This window comes from Synchiropus splendidus, chromosome 3, assembly GCF_027744825.2.
Source record: "Synchiropus splendidus isolate RoL2022-P1 chromosome 3, RoL_Sspl_1.0, whole genome shotgun sequence".
Lineage (NCBI taxonomy): Eukaryota > Metazoa > Chordata > Actinopteri > Syngnathiformes > Callionymidae > Synchiropus > Synchiropus splendidus.
The window spans coordinates 16,783,963-16,796,087 of record NC_071336.1 but is presented as its reverse complement, the minus strand read 5'-3'; the positions used below and the strand labels follow the sequence as shown (position 1 = coordinate 16,796,087).

Below are 12,125 nucleotides of genomic sequence, written 5' to 3'. Positions count from 1 at the left end.
GGTCCTTTTGGCTGTAGTCCATGGGTGGTTGGCAAGGGGGCAGGGAGAGGGGGGTGGGTGGAGAAGGGGGTGGAGGCAGTGTCAATGGAAGGATTTTCTGGTCCAGTACATCCCATCACTTAGCAACAAGCAGCGAGGCTTCAACAAGTGGTTGCCATGGAGCTGCTAAGAGTGACTTAAAAGTTCCTGTGTGTGCGTGTGAGTCTGTGTGTGTGTCTGTGTGTGTGTGTGTGTGTGTGAGAGGGAGAGAGTGAGGACCAGGTGGTGAGTTGTGAGTCACTGTGTACTCTGCTGACACACAAGCTTGTCATAACCTCCATGTTGCCGGGAGAATAAATAAGAACAACGTGAGCGGGGTGAAGCCATCGATTTAACACCCTCGTGTCTTTTTGTCAACACACTTGGCGGAATTATCCAGTTGCAGTAATGAGTCGGACGACAGGAAACCACCACTTCAAAAGCAATCATGGGAACTCGGCTTTAAAATTGAAGTACCTGCTGCGTTCCTCCAGAAACCAAGACCCAACTCCCATCTGCATGTAAAGCAGGGGCAGACTAGCAGCTTCGACAACTTCTTCTCCAAAACAAAGTCCTCATTTGCTCCTATCTGCTACATATTACAAGAATTACTGAAGGACTTTTGGACTCATACGACACCAGGCATGCAAATATGAAGAGACGGAAGGATATTATCCCTTGTTTCATTTGTTTTTAATAGTTTGGTTGAGGGTGGAACAGATACGCTTCGATCGTAAACGAGGACGGTGCAACACATTGACACTTGTGGAAAGCAGATCACTTTGCATTAGGATGGTGGGGCTGCATTTCCCCTCTGTTAGGTCACGGGAGGCTGCTGACAGTCCAACTAGGGGCGAGAGGGGGGACCCTGGACATGTCACTACAATTAACCTCTATATGAAACCCACCCGAGCACAGGGAGAACAAACATAATCAACACAGAAAAGTCCAAGGTTTGCTCCAGGAGACGGCGGAGGCTAAACCACCACTTGACTGTGACCAGGTGGAGGTGGCTCCACCTTCACGCAGAGAAGAGTCAGACCAAGACAACAGCTGGATGAAGCCGCTGAGTCTGTTAGCTACTTTTCATCATACAAGTGGCTCAAATAAATGTCACCTCCTTGACAAGGCTCACCTGCCAATTGTTGAACTGTCAGTAGGAGCACTGTGTTAACAGCTAGTGAGGAGACATTCTGAGGCAGCTGTGTTGGACTTGCTGCACTGTGATGGTGCTGAATCAAAGGCATAGCTTACACTTCAGCACAGTCACCATTCAGGAGTGTTTAAAGTGGACCAGTAAAGTTTGGTTATTTTCAGAATTAAATATTCAGTAAAATAGCTACTTTCTTCACTGTATTTGTTAGCATTGCTACTGTGGAATGACAAAATGCATTTAAACACATGTTAGCAATGCTGTTTGAGTCCGATTGAAAAATGTTCGATGCACAGATCTGCTGAGAGGCAAAAAAAATCAGAAGCACAGCACAATGTGGTTTTAAGTTTTACAGTCATTGTAGAATATTCACACCGCAGAGACATGCTTTAGATCGCAGTGAGTCATGTCCTCTGATCTGCTTGTGAGAAGCAACAGCCTAAAACCGGACCTGGGGAGGTGTGTGGAGGCCAAATCTACCCAGCTGCAGCTCAGCATCATCGCGGTTCACACACAAGCTCTCTGTCTAACAAGTTTTTAGATCCTCGTCACTTCTTCCTGAGGAGTTGATGGTCACCCACTGCTGACGTGGTTCCTTCCGGTGTAGGCAGACAGAGTTCACCAGTTCTGAACTGCAACACAAGGCTTATTCAGGCTATTAACTGGATTATCCAAGACTCAAGTCTCTCCCAACGGACAGCGCTGTCTACACATACGTTTAAAGTGCGATGTTGTCAGAATTGAGACAATAATTTGTATTCCTGGGCTGTGGGTGTGTGACTGCTTGGTTATTAAGGCAATAACATTCTTCCATGCCTCCACGACAGGTAGGTAATGTAACCTCTCCTGGAGGCGTGGCCTTCAATGAATCATTTGCCAAGAACAGTTGAAAACACCTGTCCATCTAACCCCGATCTGTTGGGAGAAACCTGGCGAACACGGCGCAGCTGGCTCGTACACTGGAGCGGTACACGCACATGGTAACATTGTCATGTGATCTAACATTATCTCGCCACGCTAAGCAGAAACCTTGAACATGGGCGCTTTTACATTCAGCCAAGAGCTTTGGTTTGAGTTGAAAAATGCAAATAACCAGACGGCTTTGTGAATGAAGAAAGGGAGACTGTTCCGAATTGTGGGATGGGGCTCACTGCCTCTATCTCAGCCACACTTCTTTCAAAGAAATGACCCAAGACAACTCGGCTCAAGGGCCATCCGGTGGTGACACCCAGAATGGCAGGGTGGTCCAAGGAGAGCCCCACTAATATGGTCATTATTTGAGATGTCTAATAAAGTATAATAACGTTTGCTGTGAGTAACTCTCAACCACAATGGTATGAGACTTTTGGAGCTTAAAACTTGTTTTATGTTTGTATTCTGTTTTTTTAAAGGAGCATTCCCTTGGATTTTGTAGGAGCAAGTGCATTTCTCATGTATGGTAAAGAGTTTGTTAGTGAAAGAAACATTTCAGGCAAACTGCAGAGCAAAACTTTCCACTTGTTTGTGTAGAAAACTGGTCGGATTCATGTGGATATTAAGCATTAAAAAACACTATCAAAGCAGTAGTTTCGGTGTTAAAACAAAAGCTCAGGACGTTGAGGGCTTCCGAGCAGATAGGTGGACCACCTAGCTCGCTGATGAAACTGAACACACCCACAGTCACAGGTGAGTTCCAGTGATATCTGCTGGCACGCAGGTGTATAAGTGGGCGGCTGCTGTTTTTGCAGCTTGACTCTGGACGTGGGACAAACTCGGCTGATTGTCTGAGTCATGTTGTGCAGGTGAGCTGCTGGTGGCACGCAGTCGTGCTGCAGGAGGCTTGATGGAGGCACGAAAACACACACGCTCAAAGGGACGATAACCATCATTGTTTTGTCTGGAAACTGTTCCACACATCCTCCACTACATGTGAAAGAAGAAGGGGGGGGTGCAAACAACAGGCTTCTAGTTGAGAACAGATCTGTTGAAAGCAATCGTAATAATACAGTTTAAGTCTCTGAGGGATAGAAGTTAATGCTGAGAGGGATTTAGGAGGATACACGGGTGAAAGCTGCTCCTTTATATGATTAAGGCCCAGTCAAGCAGCTTATTCGGCCTTTTCACAGGTTTAATTTGGGCATTTATGAAAGTACATGACAACAGTTTGCGAGCGCTTGAGAATCCAAATCAGATAACAAACATACGATAACAAAAAACAAATGATCAGTTTATCATTGTTGTAAACGTGTATTGAAGACCGTTCTATCAGTTTGAAAACCGGATCCTCGGACCGCAAAATGTTCATGTATGAGGTGATTTTTGCAACTGTGCATTGTTAGTGTATTTCATGAAAGAGGGATGAGGAAACTCAAGACCACTGTTTCTGCTACAGGAGGCTGTTGGAACAATGTGCAGGGCAGAATACACAGCATGTGTCAGTGAACTGTTTGCTAAGGCGAGATTACTGAAGTTAGCTGAGCGAGCAGAGAGACAAACACTGTTAAGTCATGTTTAGAGGCAGAAATGCTACGGGATCACCTACAAAGACTGTTGAAACCAACCCCTGATGAGGAGGAGCTGCCATACACTGTAGGAAAACCACACTGAGGCAAATGTACACTGCAATAGTGGGAGTGAAAATGTGCAACTCACTGACAAAGGAAATGAAAAACCTAAACAGAAAATGAGGGTTTTCAAGAAAATCCATCTCATGCAGAAACTGTGCTTCATGGTTTTTAATCTCCCTGACATGTTAGATAAAATCTGGCTTACATTACATTATATTGTCTGGGGCAGAAACCTCAAGAGGACCGGACTCAGGTGGGTGATCACTGCATTTTAGGCAAGTTTTTGGAAGCAAACAAACAAGTTTGGAGTCAGTTTTGTTTCCCGTTGTCTTTGGAAATACAAATGCCTTTGCTACGTTAAACAAGAACACTTTGGCCTGGTGGAAATTGAAATAAAGATCAGATCACTGCACATTTAAGAAAGTCCATTAAAGTCCATTAGACTGTTTCAGAATAATAAGCTCTGTTTTATCTCAAAGCAGGAAGGTCAAGGGTGGTTCCTGCATAGACTCTTTATTTCAGATTTCTCACTCAGTCATATGATTCAATACAGTGATGAGTGAATGATTATTCTGATGAGGTAGTTGTATATGGAGGGTTATAGTTAAATCCACTTTAGTTCTTGATTTGGACCGCCACAGATAACGTCATCACCTGACTGCATGAGTGTATTTGGCACTGGCTGGGAGAGTAAAAACAGAAGCTCCACAGAGCTGGAATTCTCCTGCCATCAGTCAGCAGTCGGACCACCGTGACGGCGGGGAGAAGAGCACACCAGCGCTAACTCTGCGCCCTGTTTGCTGAGACATGAAAGACTGACAGCCAAGTCTAATGAGGTGAGGAGAGAGGGTGTGTGTGTGTGTGTGTGTGTGTGCTGAAGGTGGGAGGGGCGCACCTGAGGTGAGGTGGAGGTTGAAATGCGGGGGGGTAGGACTTGAAATGGAACAGTCCCATTTGGACGTATATGGAAAATATTTCTTCAGCAGCCTCAACATGTGGAGCTCAGCTCACCTGTATGGAGGCTGAAGTTGTGACTGGACGGTCAGGAGAGACCCATGATGCCCTTCAACTCAGCTCAAAAGAAACATTAAGATTCACACCTGATTGTCAAAGACTCATCTTCTCCAAATATCTAATGTAACATAGATGTGACTCACTCTTTGTTTTCAGTTTCAGGGGACAGTGGCTCTCACAGTCGACTTGTAACATGTCATGTACAGTGAGTGCTGCAATTAAACTAATACAAACTTGTCCGCTCACATTCCTTGGAGGTGCTGAAACAGGAGGCTGACCCTTGTCACTGTGCCGAAATTAAGGCAGGTGGTATTGGCACTGTGTTCCTGATGGACTGGATGACAAAACCAGTTGGTCCACTTGGCAGAACCAAACAGGTCCACACCCAGAGCGGAGGACTCCTCACCCAGATGAGTCACTGTGAGCCGTTATATGGCTGTGCTCCTGATGGAATGGAGCATTTTAACCCTTTCATGTCACATGACGGCTCATGAGCGACCGGTGGATGAAAAATGTTGCCGTTGTTGACTGATCATTACATTAAAAAAAATCTCACCAACCGTCAACAAACCTACAATTGGTAGGTGACTTCACCTGACGTTTTTACCAACAAAGTGCAGGAGATTTTTTGTGTTAGCACAACAAATGTAAGCAGAGATCTACGTAATATGATTGAAATGTTATTTAACTAAATACTGTATATATTTTCCATAACATTTTATTTAAAGATTGTCAATAGAAATAAAAAATACTGGAATATCTTTCTTATTTCTGTAAACATATTGACAACAGAACTGTTGGTAAACATGTAAACATATAGGCACCTTTTACAATGAATTTTATCAATATTCATTCATTTATTTATTTTTGTTGCTTTTGTAGTTTTCATCTGACCTCATGAAGGCCACATTAATGAAGGCAGAGGACCGCACTTTGCCCACCTCTGTACTGAAGCATATACAACAGTAATATTTCCATGAAGAAAAGGTTCATGTTCTGTTTGCAGAATTATATTTTGACACCTGCCTTTTTATGGAGGGGTAGACATTACATCTCAAACCATGGTTCTCAGTGCGGTCTTGATTCAGCTGTGGAGTCTGAAAATCGTTTTACATTTGTAAATACATTTTGAAACAAAAAAAAGCCCCTTTATATTTATAATAATAATAATAATAATAATAATAATAATAATAATAATAATAATAATAATAAAAAGTTATGGAGGGATATCCCTTCTATCGAGTTTTGAATAAGAGAAAAAAAAAAAAAAATATATATATATATATATATATATATATATATATATATATATATATATATATATTTTTTTTTTTTTTTTTTTTTTCTCTTATTCAAAACTTGATGGCAGGGATATCCCTCCATAACTTTTGGGGAAGTTGACAAAATGACTAGGATGGTTTGATGTGCTCCAAATCTAGCGTCTAGACTTTTCGGCAATGAATAGCTTTTCTATCCAGCCATGTGTTGTCAATGGAAGACGACTATAGATTTTTTTGCCAACCGAAAATGGTAATTGAGTTGTATAACTAGGAGGTTGTTCTTAAAATGAGTCGTTCCTTCAGTCCCTTTTGATCCACTGGTTGATTGTAGACACTGCGCATCTCCGTGTCACATTCATTTGAATCATTGATGATAACGTCTGATCTATCAATGATAGTCTTCCGGTAACAACGCTACCTAGTGGTCATCATTTATCAAGCGTGTTTAAAATGAATGACCATTTCAACGTTTGACTTGTTTTTTTGCAAGACCGCTAGAAAAACCCACTAAAAAAACAAAAAAGACTAGCGGTGTCTGTCCACCAGAGAGCGCTGTCTCAAGCAGTGTCCAAACAGTTAAACAATGAAACAATGAACCACATGGAGAAATTCTTTGAAGGTGTTTGTCTGGTGAGTCATGTTGTGTCACTCGCCTGTGGAGGGCCGCAGACCTCCCAAGATGAAAAGTAGCAGGTGACTTGATCCAGGAAGCGCTTGAATCTCCAGCATCATCTACCATCAGATATGAGGTGGCTGATCTTCACACAGTCGTCACCAGCAGCTCCCGACTAAACAGTATAAGTAGGAACCTGAAGCCCTGTGACCTGATGTCTGACTTACATCTTCATAAAGATGCGTGTGAACACCGTTTCTCCCCCTTCAGCCTGATAAGGAGCTGAGTTCTGTCAGTTTCTTTCCAAAATCCCCAAATAATTCCACAGCTAATAACATCTCCACTCTTTGCTTCAGTGGGGTTCCTTCGGATAGGAGCGCACTTATACTTATATTTATACGCACTTATACTCTCACAGAAGAGACAGAAAGACAGACCACAGGTCGACAACATTTCCTAAAGATATTTTAATAAGAACTTTTGGTTCACGCAAACGCTCCATACTTGAACTGTCCACTTTGTGATGCAACATTTTGGTCACATTGTGGACAGGCATTTTCTCATCACAATCTGAATAAGGCTGATTAAATACTTTAAAGGTCGAGCTGAGGGTCACTTCACCAAGTGTTGAATCTCACTAACTTTTACATGTCAAAGTGCCACACTAATCCTGTGGGAACCTGCAGTCGACAGAATTCATAAGTATTTCTTGTGTTGACACGCAACACAATTTTATACTGTCATACAAAAGAGCTTAGTCTAGAGTTGGAATCATTTTGTTTCAGGGAATGTGACAAGTCTAATCGCACCGAGGAGTTTCTTCACAGGCAAATTAAAGCCAGTTGGTTCAGAATTTCACATAGTTCATCTTCCGTCACCTCAGTGCTTTCAAGTAGTGAGGACACCTGTCAGGAGCCACAACGGAAGTCAGGCTCCTGTATAGAAATCAGATGCTGTTGTTGTTCTCTACTCCATCTTCTTCTGCTTAGCAGCACTGTTCCAGTAGTAAAGGACCTGCAGGGCAATAATGCCATTACAGGAGGAGGAAATGACGTATGTGAGGGCCATCAGTGTGTCTCCAGTTTCCTGTCAACAGCAAACAATAGATTAACTGGAGCAACTTAAAATGAGAGCATGCTGAGCGTGCACCATAAAAATAGCTCCCTGGAGTGTCCAGTGACGACAGAGTTGTTTCACAAGTTTGGTCAATTCACTCACCCACCACATCTCTCTGACTCATACCGAATCACACTGGCAGCAAACACAGGCGGATTCTGCTTCCCCCGGAACAAGCAACAATGACAGCCAGTGGGCAGTTTGGGTATTACACGGCATTGAAAGATACACCTAACGACTGTCCATTTTGATGGAGCCTTTGAGTCCTCGTGACTGACGTGTTGCCAAGAAAACAATCAGTCAACAACAACAAAAAAAAAAAAATGATGACAGATGATTTCAGAAATACAGAAAGTAGTTGACAGTTTGCCATGCAGTTGTGTTTATCGTATTTATCATGAGATATTCAATTCTAATGATGGGGACTGCTGTCAGTGGCACACCATGTACGCTAAGTGATCCCAATCATCATCATCATCCCAATGAGACATGAGACAGAAACTCACCTGCAGTGAAGTGAAGATGCGCGCGAGAGACCCGGCAAACAGCAGGAAAACAGAAATGGCCGACAGCTGCCCGGTGTGGCCGTTGCGAAAGTTTGTGGCAGCCTGGATCAGCTGAAACAAACACAAGAGGTGGCTGGAGTTAAACACCTTCATAGCTCACTGCATGTCAAAGCATGAGGTCTCAGGTTACCCTGCCGATGATAATGGCCGGCATGTTGGACGCTTGCATGGTGGTGACCACCGATAAAGGGGTTACAGGGGACAGCAGGAGCACCAGCAAGCCCATGTAAACAAACACGAACATGACACCTAAAGAGGGCACACGGCTGGTCAACAAAACAATAATGTCAAACTATTGGTAGGAAGCAAATGAATCATGTCACTGAATCCACTTCTGTAAATATGACGGCAATCACCTGTTTATCAATATTACTGTAGACAAGCCTAATATTTCAATGAGAATTAACATCATCTGTTTGGTAGCATTTCACATACTGTAACAAACAACTATCAAATCTTATTCAGGTGTTGAAAATAGCAATGTGAAAAGGCAGGAGTCCTCACCACGGGTGGTTTTTCCTCCGTAGTGCTGAATGAGGAAGCCAATGGTGACGGTCTGCAGCATGAGGAAGAGGGCCTCGCCCCAGGCACTGTGGGATCATGTCCAGTTATGACGCTGACACTTCGCTAAGACACAGAAATGGGAAAAGTCTTCTCACCTAAAGGGGAACTGCTTTGCAATGCTGTAAGCCATGGTTCCTGTAATGGCCAGCAGCTCCAGCAGGATGGAGTTAAAGCTCAAACCCTCGGCACTCCTGGCTCCTATCAGCTTCAGGATCTGTGGAAGTTTCACTGAGGAACACGCAGAGAGGACGATCTTAGGAACAGTTTAATAGGAACAGAGGGTTGGAAAGAATTACATTAAAGTCAAGCTCCGGAAACATATTCCAGATTGAGCATGTTGACAGTGTGACACTATCACATCATAATAAAGAAAAAAAATAATCTACTTACATTCTAGCAGTCAAGGTTTTTGTCTTCATTAATTCAAATGAACTAACTAACTAACTAAATATACAAACTTGTATTTTTCAGAATTGCAAGTGGCTATTTTTGGAAACAAAAAAGTCAGTATAACGAGGCCTATTACCATTTAACTTAAAACAAACATGTTGTAATATAGATATTCAAATATACAAGCACAAAATAACGACACCTTCCTCATAAAACTGTTCATACCCATCACTGATCCCAGGATGATTCCAATCCCGAGACCTTTGCTCAGAAGAATCTTCAAACATGGAACTGAAAATAAAAAACACAATAAATAATATATTGTTTATACTGTGACTGCTGTCGGTTGTGTAAAAAGCTCTATGTTAGAGCAATAACTAAACCAATGTTTTTGATTTGCTTTAACAGCTTCATCTTATAAATGTCCATTAGTTCTGTGTATTTCACATTTTCTTCAGTTTATCAAGGAGTTTACCTTAAGAAACAGTAAACCATGAAGGACCCACGACCATAGTAACTAAAAGGGTGCAAATGTACTGACCCCTAACTGAAAAGACAAACCCATAAAATCACTAAAAATAAAATTCCCCAATGTCTGGCATCATTTTTAGCAGGAACTTGGAGATGAATACTATTACTACTACTACTAATAATAATAATACGTTTTTCACTTCTTTAATAATTATAAGGAATCTGAATGAATCCCAAATAAACTGTGTGACCAATGAGAACAAGAATAAAATGGAACACTTGGAACATTTTGTTGCTTAGTTGTCACTTCTGGCTTCAGTGACGCCAACCATCCATTTCCGGTCAGTCCAAAACATTGTTTTCAAATGTAAGAGACAAATAACTGGACGCCAGTAGCGTGGCAAATGTAGCCAGTGACCTGGAAATATGACGTGAACAGCATCTGACTTTACAGTATAGAGACAGCACGGCAGTCGACAGACAAAGTAGTCATCACTGTGCAATGCAAATGATGAACTCACTATGAATTAGATGGACTTTGCAGCCTCTGCACAAACGGTCAAACTCACTCACCGTCTAGAAGATTGAAATGGAGAAAGAACTCGTCATAACACGACTCTGGCATTAAATAAGTGAGCAGAAGTCCTTTAAATGGATCCATGAAGGATGACGGCTTGTCCACTACTGTTGGTTCCGCCATGGCTGAGCTACGTCGTCACTGCTTGACGTAGAATGTGCAACACACTGAAGTGTCCCCCGGTCGCTCGCAAAAAAGTTCCGCTTGGGGGAAGAACGTTACGCTTGTTGAATAATTTTGAGAACTACAGACCAATAGCTCCAGTAGACGTTTATTTTTTAAACTGAGCTGCTACATTTAATCTTTGCAGGTACCTCTAAAATGTGAACATGAGTCGTGTTTCTTGACAAGAGGTGTCGCTGTACAGTCTCTCCGAACATGGCTGCTCCAGCGGAGCGCCGGACGTGGAGGGAGCCGCTTGACTCCCAGCTCCACTTCCCCGGAGACCCGTACTCTGTATCCGTACTTAAAGTGGGTTACTGCCAGACCCAGAAGGATGGCACGTTTCGAGCAGACGGAACTATCAGTCTCATAACGGGTCCAAAAACCATTTTGGTGGACACCGGAGGAGCCTGGGATCGGGACTTCCTTCTAAACTCCCTGTCGGAAAGGGGCGTCAGACCGGGGGACATGGACGTCGTGGTGGGGACTCATGGACACTCGGACCACGTCGGAAATTTGAATCTCTTCCCTTCAGCCCTAGTGATTGTTGGGAATGACATCAGTGAGGGAGACACGTACCGACCGAACCAGTTATCCGAGGGCGTCGCCTTCATCTTGGATGAACATGTGAGTCGGAGCTGGGCAGGTCTGGGAACTATTCACTGGTTATTTTTTGCAGTCATGGGGTCCACAGTCTTGGTACCAAAGCTACTGACCCGGTGAAGTGTTCATGCCCTGCAGTGGCAAGTACCTAGGTGCTTCCCACACTCCATGAGGCATGTCATCTCTAAGACATGCCAGGGCAGCTCATGGATTCAGTGGAGGTTCAACAGTCGAAGTCACTGCAGTGTGAAATGTTTTGTTTGCAGGTCAACGCCACGTCTGCTGTGATGCTTTATGTTAGAGTCACTTGTGTCCTGTGTTTGCAGGTGTCTGTAGTTCCTAGTCCTGGTCACACAGGACAAGATGTTAGTGTCCAGGTGAAGGGAGCCTGTGCAGGAACTGTGCTCGTGGCAGGAGACTTGTTTGAGAGCTGCAACGATGAAGACACCTGGCGCGGACTGAGCATGAACCCTGTAGTGCAAGAAGTCAGCCGCCAGAGGGCGTTGCAGACCGCCGACGTCATCGTCCCTGGGCATGGTGCCCCGTTTCGCGTTTTCAGCAGGTGACACGGCCGTCATGGACAGCACATCCGTGGCTTACGTAACAACGTGATGGAACTGAACTGAAGCTCTCTGCGATGTCGTCACACTGGTTGTCTGATGACTCACTTGAGTCAGGCTGTATTTTTAGAGTTGTATTGATCCCGAGTGGGTTGTCTTATCTATGATGATGGAAACTACAACTCGTGGGAGAGGTGAACCCATCTTTGTCTGTCCCGCAAAGTTCTACTATTAAATGAGTTAAGATGGCCCTCAAGTTTGCGATTACCAAAACATTCTTACCAGGAGCGCTGTTTATAGTTCTCAGAAGAAAGATTTTTCACTTTTTATTTTCAAAAATGGTTCATAATTTTAATAAAAATTCTCTTAAGGACTTGTCTTAGTCTTTTCCTCGAGAACCCGTGGGATTTTCAAGTGAAGTTTCCAGCTGCTTATCCTGTAATAGCTGCTAAATTTATCACTGGGTTCACATCAATCGCAGACCACATTGTT

General features: G+C 43.4%; 2 protein-coding genes across 2 annotated transcripts; one reads left to right on the top strand and one right to left on the bottom strand.

Moving 5' to 3' along the window:
• Positions 1-7,076: 7,076 nt before the first annotated feature.
• mpdu1b (mannose-P-dolichol utilization defect 1b) lies at positions 7,077-10,691 on the bottom strand. The gene is made up of 7 exons (XM_053859627.1): positions 10,305-10,691; positions 9,486-9,551; positions 8,966-9,098; positions 8,811-8,896; positions 8,437-8,555; positions 8,247-8,357; positions 7,077-7,710 (listed from the first exon to the last, which is right to left on the bottom strand). The coding sequence occupies exons 1-7, from the start codon at positions 10,429-10,431 to the stop codon at positions 7,591-7,593; spliced, it is 762 nt and encodes a 253-aa protein (XP_053715602.1). The 5' UTR covers positions 10,432-10,691; the 3' UTR covers positions 7,077-7,590.
• Positions 10,508-12,008, top strand: mblac1 (metallo-beta-lactamase domain containing 1). Its single transcript, XM_053859628.1, has 2 exons — positions 10,508-11,097; positions 11,400-12,008. Exons 1-2 carry the CDS (start codon positions 10,687-10,689, stop codon positions 11,637-11,639), a joined length of 651 nt encoding a protein of 216 aa, XP_053715603.1. The 5' UTR covers positions 10,508-10,686; the 3' UTR covers positions 11,640-12,008.
• Positions 12,009-12,125: the final 117 nt, after the last annotated feature.